The sequence below is a fragment of the Phalacrocorax carbo genome, chromosome 12 (assembly GCF_963921805.1).
Source record: "Phalacrocorax carbo chromosome 12, bPhaCar2.1, whole genome shotgun sequence".
Classification (NCBI taxonomy): Eukaryota; Metazoa; Chordata; class Aves; order Suliformes; family Phalacrocoracidae; genus Phalacrocorax; species Phalacrocorax carbo.
In genome coordinates, this window is record NC_087524.1 from 11,257,014 (window position 1) to 11,278,761 (window position 21,748).

The 21,748-nt window shown below is 43.7% G+C and overlaps 1 protein-coding gene across 4 annotated transcripts in view; it reads right to left on the reverse strand.

Annotated features, from left to right (window-relative positions):
• Window positions 1-2,266, reverse strand: part of SORCS1 (sortilin related VPS10 domain containing receptor 1) — a 306,065-nt gene extending 303,799 nt beyond the window's left edge. For all 4 annotated transcript variants that reach the window (XM_064464114.1, XM_064464113.1, XM_064464112.1 and 1 more), the window contains exon 1: window positions 1,201-2,266. In XM_064464114.1, the coding sequence (XP_064320184.1) occupies window positions 1,201-1,824 (624 nt within the window). In that variant the 5' untranslated portion in view covers window positions 1,825-2,266. The remainder of the gene's footprint in view (window positions 1-1,200) is intronic.
• Window positions 2,267-21,748: the final 19,482 nt, after the last annotated feature.

Below are 21,748 nucleotides of genomic sequence, written 5' to 3' on the forward strand. Positions count from 1 at the left end.
AGGCCAAGGATTTCTGCCAAGCAGCCAGAAACCTTCTGGCATTACAGCTGCAGGCACCTTAGAGGAGAAGAGCCCAAGTACCCCTTTCTCCTGGGAAGTTGTATGCGCAATGACTATGTCGTGCCGGCATCCCTTTCTCTCTTATTAGCATTCTGCTTGCTGTCTCTAAGAGGCAAAGTGACAGAAAGTCAGAGCATTCAGACAGACAGATCCCCCCACTTCTGCTCATCCACAAGCAGAGCTAACGGCAGGCAGAAAGCCCACTGGGCAACTCACTCTGCCTTCCCCAGGCCTCAGCCCTCTGGCTCCAGGTTACCTCTGCAGAGGAGGCTGGAGAGATACAAGGCTCAAATTAACTTGGTAACTTTGCTGCCATGACTATTGCTCCAGCCTGGAAACCAGTCACCTGCTTCTCTGGCTGGTTTTGTTCTGCTTGACTCATGTCAGAGCCGTTCTGCTGCCATTCACGAGAAAGGTCCAGGTCACAGGGAAGAGACAAGAACGGTCTCATTTTAACACCTGCGTGACAAGAGGCAAAAAGTGGATTTATCTCCTGCACAGAGGCACCTCGGAGATGAAGTCCTGAAGCCCTGCAGCACCTCCCTATCAGCAGGGCCTGGGGATGAGCCCTTGGGCTGACGTGGGCCCCCAGGGCTGGAAGGAGGAGGAGCAGCAGCACCAGAGGGCTCTCCCAGGCCTTGCTGAGCCTCCCAGGCTCCCGGCGGGGGTTGCCCTGCGGGGAAGGCAGGGTGCGAGGAGGGATCCCCCCCAGACCGACCTTTCCCCTCCCCGTCGTGGGCGGTGGCAGTGATTTATCCCTCTCTGCCTCCAGGGAGAAGGATAAGGGGGCTGTGCTCTGGTTTATCCCTCTCTGCCTCCAGGGTGAAGGAGAAAGGGGTTGGAGGGGGCAGTGCTCAGCGGGCGGGCGGCGGAAAGTTTTTTTGCTGCAGAAGAATGGCCCTTTTGAAGCACTTCTGCCCCACTGCACACTGCTAAGCGAAGCCAATCCCTGGCGCCCGGAGGTGCAAAATCCCCCCTCTAAGAAGAAAAACCCAGCACCCCCCACCCCCTGTCTCACAGCCCCCCCCTCCCCCATTAAAATAAAAAAAAAAAAGGAAAAAGAAGAAAATAGAAGGGAAGCAAGGAGAGAAGCCAGCCCTGCGCCCGCAGCCCGCCGGCCCCCGCGGCGGCGGTACTCACGCTGCTGTTGTGCCCGGACCAGTGCACCATGGCTTGGTTGTGCGCCGAGTCGCCGGCGAGGGCGAAGGTGGTGCTGCCCAGCCGCAGCTCCTCCAGCCCGAAGCGGGCGGCGCCGGCGTCCCCCGGCTCCCGCCCCGCCGCGCCGCCCGGCCCCGCGGCGCCCCGCGGGATGCGGCCCCGCCGCCGCCGCCCCGAGCCCGGCCGGCCCCGGGGGGGATGGTCCTCGCCTGGAGCCGCCGCCGCCGCCGCTCGGGGCCGGCTCTCCCCGGCCACTTTCGCGGGCTCCCTCGTCTGTCGCCGGGTCTCCCAGCCGCTGAATTTCGTCCCCGCGGGGGCAGGGACGAGGGTCTCTTGCAGCCCGGCATCCTCCGCCTCCATCCCGGCCCCTTGCCCTCTCTCACCTCCCTTCTCCCCGGGGAACCTCCTCTGCTCCTTTTCTCCTCTGTCGGTCCTCAGATGCGTTAGTAATCCCTGCTGCGGATGTTGCTGCTGCGGCTTCACCTGGGAATGGCAGGATCTGCAAGTTATTTCTGCACCGGTAAAGCCAAAAGTGAAGAGGAAAAGCCATGTCCAGTACAGGAGAGTAACGTTCCGGGCTGGGCACCAGCCAGCAACTTTTTCCATCGCTGCTGACTGCTGAGTGCGAGGGAGAAAGAGCAGGAGCGAGGGAGCGGGATGCTGCCGATTTACCCGGCGCGGAGTAAACACGGCGAGAACTCCATAAAGTTTCAGACTCCGCTGGATTAGATGCAGCCGGGGTGTAGGGGAGATTCCTTTCTTTCCCCCTCTTTCCCCCCCCCCTTGTTTTCTTTTCCTTCTTTCGCACTTTTTCCTTTTTTCTTTTTTTTTTTTTTTCCTCCAAGACTGGCGGGGCTGGTCAGGCTTTTGATGGAAGGCGAAGCCACAACCACACGGGGGAGGAGCTGAATCGAAATCAGAGAGAAAGGGAGAGAGAGAAGGAGAGAGAGAGGAGCAAATCCAGGCTGGCGATTTCTCCGGCTGCCCCTGTGGAAGTCACGGCTCGCTCCTCTCCCGCTCGCTCCCTCTCACTTCGCCGCTTCTGCATCCCGCTGCTCCCGCAGCCGCCCCGCCAGGACACCCCGCGTGTGCCTCGCGAGGGATTGGTTACTCTCTTCTCCCCCCCACCCCCCGAAGGACTTAGCCCAACTTTTAAACTCACACCATCTGATCACTTCCTCCCCTGCGCTTCCCATCAGCTCAAACCCCTAAAACCTGCTCCCCAACACACTAAAACCACGCACATGAACTGGAAGCAAACGTGAAGGAGCAATACATACATCTAAGCATACATACGTGCGTGTGTAGTCTTTCCAGAGGAAATATCTTAATTCGATTAATTAAGTGGCCTTAAATGCCTGAGCGGGCTCTGAAATGACCCTTCCTTTCTCTCCCGCTGTGACTGATGTAAATGCGCTGGAGCTGCCGGGAATAGGAACTGTGCTTGATTTCACAGAGGAAAGCCGCATTTCTACCCCTCCGTTCCCTCCCGTGCCGTTGCTTCGCTGTACCATCATTTACAGTAGCTGCTGATGTTTAGATAAATCACTCAGGCATGGCAGGGATGCAGTCAAACAAATGCTGATAGACACAGGGACAAGTTTTTGGAAATTAAATGACAGCAGTTTGTGGCAGGAAAGGAGGAGAGAGAGACTCCCCGCCACTGGTTTGTCAGCAGGAAAAAAAAAAACCACAACCAAAAAACCCCTAAAACCTTCCTGCTCTATCTGTCTCACGTTTTCAGGACCAGCAGTTTCTCCCCCAGGAGCTGTGTTCCCCTCTCACTGGCTCTCTGCCTCACAGACTAGTCACTAGTGGTGGCCAGAGGAGATCACCAAACCCTGACTGCAGAGGTTGGTCTCTGCTGGCTGTGGGAGCCACTGGTCCCTTAGTGCAGGCAGCATCGTTGGTGACTGCCCAGGCGGTAGGGCAGGGCTCTGAGCTTTAACAGGCACTTGCGAATGTCCATAGGCTTTAAAACTGGAGGGAATTAAAGGTTTTTCCACTGGAATTTTATTCCATCCCCATCTCCCTGGTCTCACTCATTTCTGTTCGATTTCCAGGAGAGTTTATTTTTTAATTAATGTTTTTAACATTTCCTTTCTAACATGGAAGACTTTCTTGTATTTTTTGCTGTGCATTTCAGAAAGAGGTTTACAGATTTTTCCACGTTCTTCTGGAGATTTCACTCAAAAGCTCACTGGTGACGTCTCTTGGGGTATGAGCACAAGACCACAGGCGAAGGGAGGCTCACAGTAATTGAGGCTGGCCGTAACTTCATGCTGCTTACAACAATGATGGATTGTCAGCAGTGTAACCACAAGACCTCAGCTAAATCTACTGTAAACCAATTAACTGCATACCTGTTTCCATATCTCCCAGCTAAATGGTTACTATTAGTTACAGCCTGTCAATGATAATAATTAACACTTTGCACTTAAACAACTGCTTTCCTTTACTAAGCCCAAAGCTCTTCACAAAGGCCAGTGAATATTACTCTTGTTGTATAAATGAGGGAAACTGAGTCACAGTGCGATCAGCAAAACAGCAAGGACTGGAAAGAGAGCTACCTTGTTATCAACCCAATCCTCTGTCTTCTGTACAGTAGGTTGACCAGATAGGTGTATCCCGAAGGCTGCACTGAAGAGTGACACCTTCCTAGGACCTGTCTCTTAAAAAGGCTGTAATCTAGAGGGTTGAAATTCAGAGATGAGTGGGTGAGACAGGAAAAGACCTTGGAAGAAGGAAATTAAGGTCAGAAGACATTTCTGTGGGGATTGTAATAGAGATTTGCATGCCAAGAAGTGGCTAAGGCTAATGAGAGAAAAAAACCTAGCTGTCTTATTTAGGCAGATGGTTATCTCTGGGTTGTGATGAGTGACCAGTGAGTGACATGGATGTGTCTGGTAAAGCACACCTTATGCACTGTGAGTATACCACACCTGCAGAACTCTTCAGCAAATGCACACAAGTCAGTCATGGAGAGAAAATACTGGATCTGACCTGAGGACCACAGCCACTTTTTTCCAGCATTTCCCTTGTTGTGGGTGGATATAAGACAGAGACGTACACTACGAGCCTTTTCCTGATCACTGTTTCAGGAATCATCAGTTTAGGAGATTCCAGCAGCAAAAATTGCACCTGATCTCATATGTTTAATAGCTACGGATGGACCTGTCTTCCCTAAATTTGTCTAATCCTTATTTATACTCTCGGTGTCTGAGGCATGCTGTGGTAGTCAATTTTACAATCTGATTATGTGTGCTTTTGAATACTCATGGTCTGCACTTATCTGAGAGAGACATTTTAAATCACCATACTCTAATCTTGTTGCCAGCCATCTTTCTGCCACAGATGATGTGATGATTAAGCCATCAGAGATATGAAGCCAGAGTCTTTGGCACAAAAGACTAATCCCCTGTCTTTTGATGTAAGCGATAGCTCTCTGAGTTGGGAGCTACAGTAAGCCCCTGTGCTGTCACTGGGGAGGTCTCAATTTACATACTAAGCCAAAAAGAAGCACTGGTGTGTAGTGACTGGACTCCATGGCCGTGCTCACGAGAAAGGGGAGGCTGCACCCCTGACCTGAGGTTACATCTGATCCAACGTTTTGATAGCACACGCTACACCACATGTCCAGACCCAGCCCCTGATGCGAATGTTTTCCAACAGAGCCACTACACTACCTGATCAGGAGGGCGCTTCTCTGTTTCGCACAGCCAATATTGCCTCGAGGGAGGGGAGAGGAGCAAGCCCTGGGGGGCATGGAACAGGAGACAATGGTTGACACTATAAGACATGATGCTATGAGAGCAGATGCAAAATGCAGGCCTCAGCTGGTGTCTTCAGCCTCTGCCTTTACCAGGATAAGCTGTGGCAGAGTGGCAGGGGGTGTTCCTCCTTGCCAAGGAAGAACTACTGCCAAGGCAGAGATCTGCACAGACATGAGAGTGTTTGAGGAAGTTCTCATTTTGGGGGTCAGGAAGCACAGGCAGGAATCTAGCAAAGGGAGTAGATAGCAGTTCTGGGTAACAGAAGCAGTGGAGCAAGCATCTTCCTAAGGATTTATATAGCCTTGAGAAGAGAAGCAGGAACAGAAGGAAGCACGGCTGAGTACACAAATCTTCACTCGGGACTGGGCAGGTTCAGAGGCAGGTGGAAATATGGGTTTGGTCAAGGACATAAATCCTTACGACAGTGATTGCAATAATCTACCATCTGCAGGAATCCTTTCCTCCAGAGTGTTTCACACTTGCAATCAGGGACTACTTTTGAAAAGGTGGTCCTGAGACACCTCCTGGCTCCACAGGATTCCTGCCTTCTGAAACATGCTAGACGATGGAGCCTGCATAACAGAAGCACCTCAGGGACTATGCCAGCATTGCCTGCACTTTGATGGAGTAGAAATGGAGACAGAGGAATGAAAGAGGATGGAAAAAAAGAATCAGAATTGGGTGGGCTTAACCAGCTGAATTTTCAATATAGGGCTGGGGCATAACATAGCCTGGTCTATCTTGCACTCAAGTGTCTTTTAGGCTAAGCAGCAAAATCTCTCTCTAGTAAATATTTGTATAATCAGGATTTTGTGAAACTACACTAATTTTAAGTCATTAGTTTTCTCTGTAAAGACTGTGTAACGAAGGGAGCCCAAGAAGAACACTGCTCTATTGATTCCTATCAAGCCATGGTGAGTGATGAATACTGTAGTTCGACATTACACATAATTCCTCCAAAAGGAATCTCTGTTTGAAAAAAAAATAATTACAAATCAGAATACAACAGGGCTTGTTGCGGTTTCCTTTAGGAAAAAAAAAAAGATGGCTTTAGACTGTAAACATGACAAAGAGATCCTTTAAATGAGAGAGGGACTAGTTATATACATCAAAACAACTACTCCAAGTGCCTTTTATTTCACTGAACAAACAGAAATTATTTACCTATGTGACTTGTTTTGTAGCAATATTTATATAGTTGTTACAAAGGTATTATCAGAAGTAAATCCTAGGACCTCACATAGGGGCAATGCTTTTGGCACACAAAAATTATTTGAAAAACATCTGGAACAGAAATAAAATCTGTATCTTCTTTCCACTGAATTTCATTTCCCTTGCTCAGATTATTTTGGGAAAGGTGATTGAACTATTTATTTTTAACACTAATAATTCCTCTAAATTAATTAACATGAAAGCTCTCCATTGTTATTCTAGACAATCAAGCCCCAAACCAGTGCCATCCCAAAATTAAGCTGCTGCAGCTTTTAACAGGGGCCTCCATTCATCTGCAAATGTGCTGCAATTTTGCTTTAGTTACCATAAATATTAACAGCAAGGGCTTTTTGTTCTTTTACTCCCTCTTGCTGCAGCCTGTTGCAAAGACTGAGGTTTAAAGTAATCTCAAAAAAAAAGTGCAAGACTTTGCTGCTTTATAATTTGAAGAGCCATTTTGCTTTGCTAAATCCTCAGGTGGAGATTTCAGGTAACAATTTATCTGGCAAGGAGAGCTGGGTGGGAGCAGATTCAATCATCGGGGTTGCCTCTAAGTACGGGAAGGTATTCAGCACCCACACCTGGTGCGTTTTCCTTAAAGCACTGTTTATACTGAAATATCTAGTGATGCTTATCAGCCTGCATCTCTCTCTGGGGACAGTAGGAGTTATCTGGATCTTTCTCCTCTGGAAAAATCTCTCAGTAGGGTCCTTTGTTTCCCTTCCACTTCTGGATCCAAAGGGTTTTCACACCACCCCACCGCAGACAGCAGACCACATACCCATGTCACAGACACTGCATTTTACATTTTGGGTCCAGACCTCCTTCCTGCTTTTACAGCTACCGAGACTCCCTGAGCCACCTTTGCACAGTGATTTCAGTGATAAACCAAGGGCGGATTTGCCATGGGAGGAAGGGAGCATGTGACCCTGCCAAATGAGCTTGTACTCCCAGTCACGCGCTGAAGCAATACTCATGTGGCTGCACAACTACCACAACCACACTGATGTTGAATCCAGCCGTCTTTGCCACTATGCCTATAGAACCTGGGTTTTAATCCCATTTCTTCTCTAGTGACATCTGCTCCTCTGTGCTTGCCTTGCGTTTCACTAGTCCAGTGATCCTCTCCCCTTGTAATCTGGAGACATCAATCTGTTGCCAACCTGTGCTCCTGAGCGCTGCTCCCCTGTCAGGGATTACCATGGGGCATAGGAGCCGAAAACACCCCAGGCCACAGAAGACAGTTGATGAGAAAAATCTTCTGCTTGAAATTCCCAGCTGGCATTCTCTCTTGATCAGCTTTTGCAGCCTAAGAAACCTGGAAAGCTGCCCTGAAAAGCTGGTCTTAGATTCTGCTGGGTTTAGTAGTTTAGTTGAGTGTAAAGTAGGATTGCAAGGACTGCACTTATATCAGGACTGCACTTATATCAGGACTGCACTTACTCAGCTAGTGCTCTGAGCTTGCAGCTAAAGAAAAACTGAGCTGGAGCTCAGAGCTAGAATGAGCTTTTTTATAACAACTTTTAAACTAGTAAACATTGGCGGAAGGAGGAAGCCTGAGGTGTATCTCATAGTCAAGTCATTCGCCACCACCAATATGAATGATAACCACAGGGATGACCCAGCAATTGTCACATTTCATCCTGACTGTTTTAAAGCAACCCCATAATACCCAGAAGGTTTTTGCCATCAATAACTGAAATGTACACTGCAGACATTTCCAACCACATGAAAGGCAAGAATGTAACCAGGAAAAATGAAAATGGCTTTAGCAAAAGCAAATAATGCTTAAACAACCTGGTTGTCTTCTGTTACTAAATAGCTGACTATTGTAATACCAGCTCCCACAGCAGTCTCATGGTAAACTGAGGAAGTATGGGCAGGTCAAAGCAATTGATAGAGGTTTGAAAGTCAGCTCGACCACTAGTCTCAAAGGTCAAGAATCAACTGACTGGAAGAGGTCTGGGGATTGTACTGGGGGCAAAGTAGACAAAAATGTTCTCTCTTTGCAAATAATGCAAATTGCCTATTAGTCTGCCTTTGGAAAATCATCATCAGGAGATCAGAGAAATTATATTCTCCTTCTTAACACTGGGGAGGCTGAACATGGAATACTGTTCCTGGTGTGGGCCCCCAGTTCAAGGGGGACACGGAGAAACTGAGGAAGGTTACCAAGTGGAGGGCTACCAAGGCGGTGAGCACACAACCCACAAGGATAGAGTTGAGAGCTGGGCTTGTTTAGTCTGGAGAAGAGGAGGCTAAGGAGCCATCAAATATCAGCCTACAACTGCTTGAGAGGGAGTTACAAAGATGAAGAAGCCAAACTCTTCTAGGTTGTAGCAAGAATAAATCCCATCTCTCCCCAAGATAAAGCCAGTAAGCTGTTCCAATGACAAATGGTTCCCAGGTTCAGCATGAGCTTAGGTCCCATCCTACAGTGAAATTCAGATTCCTCCAGAGACCAGTCCAGTTGTCCTCTCATTAAGTCCTTGTATCTCCAGCACTAGTTTAACAAACCAGTGGAGACTCAAACAATTTCTTCCTTTTGGGTTCTATCCCACCTACCTTAAGTATTGTTGCCAAGTGTTGTTGCCAAACCTTTAGAGTCCTACAGCACTTCTGTACTGTACAGAATCTTTTTGAGAGCGAGGTAAACTGGAGTTCTAGGTTTAATGTAATGCTGCTACGGGTGGTGGCATCCATTGGCAAACAACAATCAGGGACAGTTGCACTATAACATCCTACATTAGGCCATACTAAAACACTGGGGCTTTACTTTGCTCTCTCTGTGGTTCCCCCAGGCATGTATCTATTCTATATCTGGACTTCAGCATATTCCTTTCTCTTCCTTGGATGGAGATGCAAACTTTCCTTTCCATCACCAAGTGAGGATCTTTGCTGCTTCTCAAAATCAGTTGCACGTTGCTTAGTTATGGCCATTGAGTAATTTTCATTCCCTTGTCTACTAGGCATTTCAAGTTTCTCAAGAGAACCGTGGCTGTGGGATGCCTCTGTCTTGCAACCTTGAAAATCTGCATTTTGAAGCAGGCTGATCAAGTGCAGATAATAGTTTATTGTGAATAATAAATATCACTCAAAGCATCTTCCATAGAGTCAGGATACTTGAGTAACATAAATCTTCTTAAAAGCTTAGCAGGCATAAAAATCATTTGTATTTTCTCCCTTTTTCAGAGATTACTGAACTTTAGTCATCACTGGGGAAGTTCACCCGACATTCTATCAGCTCTAGGTTTATCTGTATCGGCAGAGCAATAAAAATTCTTGTCTATCAATCTACAGCTGTCACCTTTGGCTTCTTCGCTTGGTTGTGGAAGAATTTAATGGACGTATGAGAATAATGATGAAGAGAAAAAGATTACAAACTTAATGGCCTGTGAATGCTGTTTATAGTTTGACATCATTACAGATGGTGTTTTCTTGCTTGTGCACCTTGCTTGATTTCTTTTAGCCAGAAGTGTTGACAAAGTAGAAGTTCCAGGTACAGCTGAAGACAAAATTTCCACTAGAAGAAAGAGAAGACAGAGAAAAAAGATTATTCTTCTATCTTACCTTTTTACTGCAAGAAAAGTAAAAACATGAAAAAAACAAGAACCCTTGAGGCTGATTGAAGATGTGAGCTTGTTCATTGACAGTATTTATTTCAGGACTGAAAAAATGACCAGGCAAAAATTTCTGTGAGGCAACTATGTCCTGCTTCACTGATGCATCATTTCTTAAGTCATGGTCAGAAATCCTTTTCTGGAGACAGCTGCATCACTCACAGATCAACCAGCAGAGCTTTTCATACACACACTCCCGTGGTACAACATCAGGAGAGATAAATCTGGATGTCAGTTAAAACTGTTTTTATTAACCCAGCTCATTCTGCCTAAAACAAGTTAGAGGATACTCACATTAATTGTTCTGCTAGTTGATAACCAGCATGAACTTTCCAACAGACACCCGCATCTGAACGTTACGATGTAGTCAGAGACACCTTTCCCATCACAGCAGCTGTTTGGAAGGTTAATGCCTTCATAGGATCCACCTGGCCAGAAACAAAGGCAGATGAAGAGAGGAAAACTTCCTGTGACCTTCTCTCCCTCCAGCCTGATAGCTTCTGTAGCAGCTTCTCAGATCTGTGGCATCTGTCCACCATTTTGTAGCTTGGTGGGACAGAGAGGGATATACCTTCTAAGTGTCTAAGAAGTAGTCATGAGAGATATCATGTCAGTCCCACATTTGGTGAGAAACGCTGGTCTCCTGACCAGAGTATCAGAAGGAAGGATTTGGAGTGGGTAGTGGAAAGTAGTGGGTAGTGCAAAGTGGGTAGTAGTTTTTCCAGAGAAAAACTAAATCTATATTTCTCTGCTGTCAGTCTTTTCATTGTGACTCATGTCATGAATTTTGAGCTCCTGATGTCATGGGTTTATATGAGATTATCAGCTCTCGTCCTTTGTGGTTTGTTTTGTGTTTTTTTTTCTTTTTTTTTTTTAATGAAGAAAAGACTAGTCCTCCTAACTGTGGAGGACAGTACGAAGACAAGCCTCTTACTGCCTCAAAATCTAATCTGAAGTGTTTCAACACAAAATACAAAGCCAAAGAAGTCAAATTTAAATATTCCATTTGAGCACTTTTGAAAAGGAAGGGTTTCCCTTTTTATTTTTTTTGCTTAAAAATGGTATTCTGGAGCTAATTTTGCCTGCTTGCATGATTTAAAAAAATATGTATATTTTAAATATACATGTACATATGCATATATATACACATAAATGGAAATACTTTTTTGCAGGCTGAACAAGCTGCTGTATTCAGCCTGAAATTAATTTGCCAGAACACCTTGCAACTTGAAATAGGTGCTGGGTTCATTCCTTGCCCAGACCTCTTAGCAATTTGTAACACCTGGAAGATTAAATGATATAAAATTCTTATACAGATTTTTTTTTTTCTGTTAAACAGGACCCTAATAATGAACATTTATTTTAGGATTAAATTTGGTATTATGTATAATGGGGCTCTATGAAATAATTTCAAAATAAATTGAAATAATTTCTGTTTTCAATTAATCGAAGGAAGGAAGGGAGGAAGGAAGGGAGGAAGGAAGGAATCCCCTCATCTTCAGTCAAAAAACTTCTTCTAGAAGAATAAGATTTATGAAATAAGGGTGATGAAAAAACAGTAAGTCTGACAGTTTAATACATGTATACACACACAAAGGTCAATAAATAGCCCAAGCAGTGGAAGGAACTCATAAGCAACGCTGTTGCTGACTACATTGCAAGCATTCCCTGGGATTCCATTTATTTTTGGGAGCGTTTGCATGTGGATGGCTCTGTGTGTTTAATATCTATTCTCATATCAAGGGAGCATAGGGGAAAACCTCCATTTGGATGCATTTTCATGTAATTAATAATAAATCAGCATTTGTGCTTTACTTATGCCAAAACTGTGCTTGCCAATGTTTGGAGCCCTCCAAATGCATATATCAGTCCAAGACTGATTCACCCTGATTTTCTCTTCTGTTTGAAACAGTGTTTGTTCAAAAGATATTAAAAGTGCTTCACTTTTGTCTTTGTTCAATCCAAAGTTATTTTTAAGAATTTTATCAAGTCTTCTTGACATCCTGTTTTAAAATGGTTTCAATTTTCCAGTCTGGCCAGGTCTCCGTGTACATTTCAGTTCATTTCAGCCTGATTGCAATCAGTGGGAGTCTCTTTGATTTCAATGGAATTTGGATCAGGTTCGTTTGCAGCATAACTTACATATATTTGCTGTCATGGAATAAGCCAACTATCATCCAGGGAACTTGAGAGAACAAGAAATAAACCCAGGATCTCAGATCGTGCTTGGGGGATCTTAAGCAAGTCCTGGTTTATTAGTGGCAACTGCTCTCTATAACACATCTTGAGTGTCTGCCCCTTCACTGCAATAAGAGCTTCTTTTCTGATTCAGTCTCTCCCAGCAGCCAGCTCATTTTAATATTTAATATAGTGCCTCAGTCTCCTGCAAGATTCCCTTGTCATGATTTCAAATCCTCATTGACACACTCCAGGCATTTTGCTGGCTTGAACATCTGCTGAAGGAATCTTTGAGGTGCAAACTCAATATCTTTTATACAGGTTGGTTCTTTTTGCAGTTTCCAAAAGAGGCAAAAATAAATAAACAAGGCATGGGGCCTGGACTGTTTTCCTGTTTTGTTTTGTTTTGCCACATAGGTGCAGCTCTCTGCACAATCTTATTTTGTCTTTGTTCCTGTTGTTTTTGCCAGACAACGTAATTATCTTGATTGGTGGGTGGCCAACAAAGTTTTAATTAGATCCAGGGGGATTTGAGCAGGACTATGTATTAAAAAAAGGCAAAACAATGCTGCTAGAATTATTGTTTGTTTACATTGTGAAGTATCTTCTGTGAAATATGACGTTGCCTATTTGCATTTCCAGTTCGGCCCTCTCTTCTCCTGCCTTGCTCTTTCGCTTGGTTGACAGGGAATGGTGAACTGCCGTTAACATCTGTGTACTGAGACAACGCTGCCAAGCTGTTGCTGCTGCAAAATGTCCAGCAGCTCGGCCCCTGCCAAGCAGAGCCATTGGTCCTCCAGCTTGTGCCAGCTCAAAGGAATGTACGATGCATATCCAGCTTTATGGTAGGGGTGACAAGTGATTTGGGGCAGGCGAGTGGCATGGACAGCAGTGAGCAACACTGAAGGCAGGGAAAGGACTGCATTGGGGGAGGTCTTTCTGGCTGGTTATAGTTATTAATTTTTGACTGCAAAAGGGTTGTTTTTATTTATTCAGTTGTCTAAAAATATCCCAGTAATGAATTAACCTGAACAGGGGGAAGGGGACAGAAAAACGCATATTGATTTTCTAAAAGCAGGCAGGAATGCTATTATTTTCCAATTAACATTCAGCATTAGAAAACAATCCAGCTGGAAAGAACTAGCTAAGAAATAGCAAGCGTTTTGCTTTCTGCACTTTTTCTAGTGATATTTTGTCTCATTTAACTTCTTAAAAAAAAGACCCTAATAACAACTTAGACTATTTCTTTGGTTGATGGGAATTAACTTGTCATGAACTCCACTGGGGTCACTATGAAATATCCGTGGTGGGGATCCAACAGTTCATGCTGAAGCAGAAGACATGCTCATCTAACAAAGGCTGCCTCTACTCCAGTTCTGGAGGAATGTGTGAGAGGAAAACCATCTGAATGCGGTACTGGTGATAAGGATGCTTCTCTATAAAACCCGGGTCTGGGATTCTGGTGGGACTGGTGACAACCTCTAGTCTCATGCTGGCTGAGTCACCTTTTTGTTTCCACTTCTCTTATTTATTCTGGATGTCATCATGTCCATGCCTCTTCCTTCTTATGTCTTAGCCTACTTGAGGTTCACCAGATTCAGTAACAAACAATGAGTGAAAATGATAAAGTCACATCCAGCCACCTTCAAGTCCCCCTTAGTGACCACTGACTGCACGGCTATATCGGAATGATGTGCCTTCAGCACAAATCCATCAGGCAGCTGGGAGTTATGCCACTGGCTCTTCACTGAGACACAGCAAGCATTAGATCCTGAAGCTTATGTTACATACCCAGAGCAATGAGCACTGATAACAGGGAAGCTGCTGGGATGCAGAGGAATTACCACATTTCTGAGTAAACGTGTGCACATACAGGTAAACATACCTTCACATAAATTGAGATCCTTTGTTTTTAACAGGTTTCTGAGATGTTATCTGAGTTTTCAAGTCTTCTAATCTTTCTGAATTTTTATTTTTCTCTCTTGCAAGTTACCCCTTTCAAATTACTGAATTGTGCTGGGGTGACCTGTGCTGAGTTCAAGCAACAGCAGAGCTTGTCTAGCCAACAACATCAGCTGTAGTTCCATAGAATTTGTCCCTCTCCTCCCAAATGCTCATGAGAATCTGGCTGTAGAAAGGCCACTTTCTACACACTGGGACTTTCCCCTGTATCCAAGTTATGGAAACAAGTGTTGAGACTGAATCCCGCTCTTGCCCATCCTGGACTTGGCAATGCTTACGGAAAGCTACAAGCACCCTTTACTACTGTACAGAGATGGAAATTTTGCCAGATATTTCTCAACAGTTTTGCATAAATTTCAATATGTATTTTCTTATTTAGCAAATATTTATTTAGGTATCGCTGCAGTTTTCCTTTAAGGGTCTAGCAAGGGCCCAGGGAGAGTGACAAACACACCAGCTTCTGCTGAGAAACTATATGCCCCGCAGTCATACTACGTATTTAGAGTCTGGAGACAAATTTTAGGGCCTGGATTTATTTATAGTGTTTAATAGATGCTATGATAATTATGTGCATGGGAATGGAAAACAAATTCTCCAGATTAAAAAGCATAAAGAAAGCTTGTTTGGATTAGCATGATCAACTGAAAGCATCAATTTGATTCTTGGTATATATATAATTTACTGAGCTGCAAAATAAACATACTGTACTGTTCCTCTGCTGAAGGCTCCAGCTGTAAATATTTCATTACTTTAAAAACGTATTGCTATTAGATAGGTCTTTTAGTATTCAGCAGAATCAAATTTTAAGTAATAAAATAAAATTGTTTCTATTTCCTGAAGGACCTTTTGTAAACATACTATTTCAGTTGGGTGAAAATTCTTCTGCCACCGTTTGGGTGCTGGCAGAATCATCCCACAAGCAAATGGGGGCGTTTATTAGCTTTGAAGGCATAAATCAATTCCTGTTCTCACAAGTGCAGGGGTAATTACATCATGGTCTGTCTCTCTCTGTCCTACTACTGGCTTACAGGTCATCGTCACCTCTGAGGAAAATGGGTCTGTTGTCTGGATTATGCAAGGGAACAAAGACTAGATGAGGAAAGGAGAAAGTTCACCAGGCAAACAGAAACATCATCTGCAAAAGGAGAGAAAGGCAGAGCACAAATTCCCTCTGCTCATAAAATACCTGAGAATATTCACAAGCAGCTGGGGAAAAGACTCATGACAAAGGTTGGGGGTTGTCATGGCATGAAGGTATCATGGGACCATCATAGAAAGACAGGCAGTGACCTAATGACACCATCATTATAGATTTTCTTTGCACAACCAGGACACTTCTGGTGATCTTCCTGCCTTTGCTTGAAATGACAAAACCACATGGTTTTGTAGAGGATTTCAGGGTGGTTTCTTCCTGAATCTGGAAAAAAAAATTTAATTATGGCATTCTTCAGTGGTTTTTCACTGTTGGAATGCTTTTCAGGGAAAAAAAAAAACAACAAACATTTGGGGCTTTTGTGGAATGATTTGATAGTGTTGGGGTGGCTCTTTTTATTCAGGAATTGATGGGGTTTGCTGTTCAGAAATCTGACATCCTAAGCACAGGATTAGATGTGAGAGCATAGATACATGGGCATATTTTTCTACTGTATGTGATGTACTAAAGCCACAAATAATCACAAATCTGGAAGGAACTCATCTGCTGCCCATGTACCACTTTGGCACTGTGTAAACTCTTTCCATGACTATTTCACTTTTCAAGAATAACTCCCCACCAAGAAAACAGTGTGCCTGAACAGCATGAAGTAACATTTTTTCCAACTTCTTATTATGCTTCTTGAAGTCCTTAAGGAGCCCCAAACTGAGCAAAGACTACAATGCCTTCCCATAAAAAGGTATAGTCCAAGTTATCCAAGTGTTAAGAGATGTTAGCCTATATACAGAGGAGTTGAAACTGTCCAACATTAAATCAGTGTAAATTACACAGGTGGGGCAAAACTTCACACCAAAAAGTTGCAGGATTAAGACTTCAGATTGCCTTGTTAATGTCGGTGTTTTCAAAACATGGCAACAGGTATCCCCTCTTCCTCCACTGAGCATCCAGAAGGAAATTCCTTATGTAGGAACAGCTGCATGGGATGGAGTTTCTAAGGTTGACAGGAGAGTATTGTGTCACTTGAAGAGCCCTTGAAAACTCTCATCAAATATTGACATTTCAAGAGAGTCTTCTTTTGCAGAAATCTGAAATAACTTCAGCCAGTTTTACATCTCATCAAAACTCAAAATATAGACACTCTGACTGCAGCAATTTTTATCACTATTATCTCATTTCTAAACAGTATTATAGCTGTTTTGACAAATGTTGAGTTGTAATAGTTTCTTTCTTATCAAAATGTATTCTGAGTTATATGAAAAGTTTTGTGTCTGTGGAAAATTACATACAATCTTCATGTGCACATTCTGAATCCTCATTTGGAATAATAATCTTGAAATGAGATTAATTTGCCCTCATATGCTCATGTATGCAAATTTGGCATAGGGTACCTGAGCTGAAATTATGAACTGAGAGCTGATAATACATATCACATATAGTACAATATATTTTAAAAAATTAATATATTTTTGGAGCATTTTGGGAGTCTGGAAGGGCTGTCAAGAGGACGCCTGCAGCGTTGTTTCCTATGGCAGGATCAGGTAATTTATCACAATTTCAGCTACATCCTGTTCACAGCAACACTTCTCGAAAGTGCTAACATAGATTTCTCAAAAGACTGTTGAAATTACTTCTCAGATTCCTAAACTCTCTCAAGAGCTGATGTTACATCACATTGGAAAAATGTAATGAATAGAAAGTTGCTCTGACAGCATTCAAGTCCATGTCCAGCTCGCTCTCCACCACTTCTCCTCCAGATTCAGTTCAGCGATGGTATTTGTTACTTCCTTCTGTCTCTACTGTCCTACAAACATCCTCACAGCAATAAGTTTGAGGATGTAGCTTGGGGAAAGGAACGACTTCATGAGTTACCTGAATATTCAGCTTGTTACCCTGTGGCACTGCAGCTGGATTATATGTCCTGCATCATCACTACAGCAGTCTGGTGAGCCCACCTGTTTTAACACTACTGTAGGTCCTATCTTCAGCTGAGATAGCTGAAGGTTGACTCCAGTGGGACCAGCCTGGTTTTCCCCCAGGATGTGGCCTCATGAACATCATCTAAGAGTCCAGCTCTGTAACTGCAAAAAAAAAAGGGCTCAGCCTAGCCCTGAACAATGCCTCGCTGTAAATGTCTACTGCAATGAAAGAATGTTGTCAAGAAGGACCATGATGTTGGCGGGCCCTGCTCTCCCAAGGAGGAATATCGACTGCTTCCAAGCAATATGTAAAAATCATCTTGGGGTGCGCATGTGGCAGGGTAAACTGATGGGGCCCCTAATGCTCCAAAGAATAATCTCTAGTCATGCCTGAAATAATGGCGATTTCAGTCCTGAGGCTGGTAGTCTTCACAATGAACGTAATGAGCCAAAGCCAGGTGGGATCACATGCCTGAAAGCAAAAAAAAAAGCAGGTGACAAGGAAGGAGTATAAGCCTTGGATAGTCATGTAGTAACATTTCTTCAAAATACTCTCCCACCTCCAGCAGTTTGCAGCTCAAGAACTTCCTAAACCAAACTAAACATGGTTCATATATGTGCAGTAATTCTCAGTGGATTTCCCTTCATGAGCTTGTCTAGTCTCTGCTTAAATCTGTGCATACGCTACATATCCTGAATGTCCTGCAGGAAGGAATTTCATAGCTACATCTTGTATGAAGAATGCTTTCTTCTACTTTCTTTTGAATGTGCCAAATGTTGGCTATTCATGTGTCAGAGGAGAAACAAAACAGTGATCCACCTTTTCTCACTACTCAGGAGCAAGAACTTTTCTCTGCTTAAAGTTTCACGCAAGTCTACTAGAATAAGGACAAGCACTGGATAAACATGATATAAAACTAATCAGCATTTCATACACTTCCAGGTGAAGGTTTAGAAAATCTGAAGCTTTTTTTTCTACTCCCAATCATCCCAATTTCAAGGGCATTTATACCCTGACTTTCCACACAACGCTCAGCTAAAGCATGCCTCATTAGCTCACATGCAAACCTTCATGCCTCCATAACACAAATCTCTTTTCTCACCTTCCTCAGATGGTATTTTTTCCCTCACCACTGAAGCTTAAATTGATTTACTGCCCCCAAACACAATTCAGATGCTCTGCGGTTTCATGGCCCTTTTAAACTCTCCTCACTGGCAACGGATATGGAAGCGCTGTTCAGGTCCTTGCATTTAACATCATTTGATTCTTCTTTCCCTGTCCTCCATCTCCCTCACTTCCCCTTATTTGTATTCTCATCAGTGTCACATTAAATGCCATGGAACATGCTTTTAGGGTAATAACAGGCCTGAAGTTTATGAAATAAAAGATTGATATCAGCTTCATAAAACTCAGGGGAAGCAATATCTTTTCTGTGTCTTGCCATCCCTTTAACTGCAGCTACCTTTATACATTGTGGAGAGAAAGAAGAGTTTAAAAGGCAGGAAAAAAAAAAGAGATATCTTCAAACTGCAGTGGGATTTTGGAACCTGGTGTGCTGTTAATTTCTTTATCGCTTTAACAGCAAGGAAGTTGTCCTTGCTTCTTTGTGTATTTCAGCGGTGTGTTTCTTTCAAGGGTTGGCAATCTTTTTCCTTAAATGTCACTAGATTCTGAAACATTCAAGCTGTGTGACCAGTGTGGTTTATAGCCGTCACACACTGAAAGGGCAACGGATGAAGAAACTGTCTATTATTGTAGATAAACAGAACATTTGCTAGTTCAGGTTGGAAAAAGAAAGGAGGTGCTGAAATCATGCTGGAGTTTTTCACCAATGCCCAAGCTGGTGGCATCTGGGTACCACCTGTGAAACCTGCACTGTCAGGCTGAATGATGTCCCTAACCTGTTTTACCAGCAAATTGGTTCCTCTGAAAATGGACCCAAACCATCTTTGTATTAGGGTCATTGTCACAGTATGCATTAGAGGCTTTGGTTACAGGATTTAATTTGGGATCCATCACTTGCTTCAGCTTCTATTCCACCAGATCTAACCCCTTCAGAGTGGTACCTGTGCCATACATAGTCTGGTGCAGCTGCAGGGGATGAGGAAGAACCGTAGATCTGACAAAGCTCAAGGACTCTGTCGCGACCATCCTTGTTAGGGTTGTACACCAATTCAACAGCATGAAGCTTTTGAGCAAAACCTGCCTGCATTTATTCCAGGAGAAACTGGAGAAGCAAGATAGACAGCCAGATCACTCAGCCTTGGAGACCTGGGGACAATCTTTCACTAGGAAATTGCCCATATGTCTCAAAACAGCATCTCCCATGCCCCTGTATCACGCTAAATCAGTGCCATGGAGACCTTACTGAAGTTTTTTGCCAAAGATTTTCTCTTTCATTGACTTGTTTTGCTATTCCCCATTCACAGCTTAACCCTTAGTTTTGCAGGTTGGAAGACTGATACAGGTACATGCAAGATGAGGAAAGCTTTTTCCTTTTTATTTTTCTTCCTCTTTTCTGGGGAGTCGTTGTGTGTGTGTTTTACCCTTGAAAATAGATCTTAAATTTGACAAAAAAGTAAAGCCATTACATTTCAGCTTTCTGCTCTGCTGCCTCTGAATACTGGATTATCCCCCTTTTTTATTATTTTTTAAATGCCACCAATTTAGCAAATCTTGCTGAAATTGAGAGATGAGGGGTGGGAGAACCTGAAGAAGCAAGCTACCTTGCCAAAACCATCCCACTAATCCCACCAACTTGTCAGTGTTTGCCAGAAGCAACTGCAAAACAACAAACAAGCTTTTTATGAAGGACAGCAATTTTATTTTTAAGGTGGCCACATTGTACCAGCTCCACATTCCCCAAGTGTCAACAGGCAAATTGCTGTAACACAGCTATGCTAGGAGAGACCTGATTCTTAGCTTAATAAACTCAGTGGGAGTTTCTGCAGAGGCTGTTCTCTGAACTCAAACAGGCCCTGCAGACATTTAAAACATAGCCCTCCACAGGGTTATGCCAGTAAGTGTTCCCATAAAAGTGGTGCACAACATCCCAAGATGGAAAATAAGGAGATAATTTCAAAATATTGAGTTCAAATAATATATTTGACCATTTTTGTCTGCATCTTTCTCCCCTCCTCCATTTTCCATTTTCAGATTTTTCTTCTGTCTGGGGGAAGGGTTTTCCAGGTGTGAGCCCACCTCAGCTCGGTGGCTGATGACAGACTATGCAAAAAGGGATAGTAGCCAGCAAGGCTGCAATGTCAAAGAAATGGATAGAGGGTTAATAGAGCTGACAACATCTGTGTTGTCTTATAATCACTGAATATAGTTTCTGAGTATAGGCCTTTCCCCACTAATCCCAACATAAACCCATTAAGGTGTGATCTTAATCACACAGATGTAAAAAGGAAGTCATTATCAGGAAAGTGCTTAAAAAGCAAATGTTACCTGTCCCAAAGGACTTTGGAGCATAATTGAAAAACTTTCACAATCACCATACCTTGCTCTGAAAAGGTAATATAGCCACAGCTCTTAAGCAAGGCGTGTTTTAGGTTGCAAAGCAAAAAGACATTGCAGAGCTGAGTTAACATCAAAAGAAATGGAGTAAAAGAGCCTGAACTGACTGAACAACCATTAGGTTCACAGCAGGTTGTTCCTTTATGAAAAATATTAAAGGATGAAGCATTCTTTCTGCCCAGGTGAGGGGATGGCACAGGTTGGCCCAACTGAAATAAAACAGTTCTGTAAATACCACGGGTTTGTTAGAGGAAGTTAGCAATGCCCCAGCCCAAAATCAGATCCAAGCTGTGGAGAAATACAGAAGTAGATAGAATGAACCTTGTTGGCTGGAGAAATATCTCCAAACTGGTGAATTAATATTGCAGATGAGAGGATTATTCACAGAAAAGCTAAGGGGATTTTGCATTAGTGTGTAGCTATTGGATTTAATCTCTAGCCTGTATTTCCTTTGCTTTCCCAGCTGCCAGGATTTGGCTGTTTCTCTGCTTTACAGTCCAACAGAGTTAGAAGCATATCCAATAACACTTCAGGAGCCACTTTTGGCACTTGATAAACAGCTCTGGATGCAGTGTTTTTAATATGTCTGGAGACATGTACTCGGTGAGGGTTGCCTCTGGAGCAACCTCTGTTCCTGGGTGTGCTTCACTCTGCCTGGATATCTGGGCTGCACTCATCTGGTGTCAGAGGCAATGGCTGTTTAATAACAAGACATATCAAGAGGGAGCAGATGAGGGGAAGTTATACGATTTACTGAATAATAATGCCAAAATTCAATGCACCAGAGCATTTTGATTTAGCCATTTCAGGGACTGGCAACTCACAAAGCAACACTTCACCTGCTACAAGAACACTGCAAATTTGAGTAAGGACAGCGAGAAAGTACATGGATAATATCTTGGGACGTGGAGCAGACAAATATCTAAACCCTTTGCCGACTGCTTCTCAAAACAGTCCTCCTGACACCACAGACCCTTCCCTCACTACTATTTATCTGAAAAAGGAGAGAGTGAAAACAATCGCAAGGAAGAAAGAAATCTGCTAGGTCTTTGGTTCATTGACAGCAGCCAGAACCAGCAGAAGCAATCTCATATTGATCCCAGCTTGATGGGACACACATGTGGAGACCTGGAAGTTCAGCAATTCTAAGTGGAAGTATGGACAAGGAAATAGTTTTCTCAAGGAAAATGTTGAAA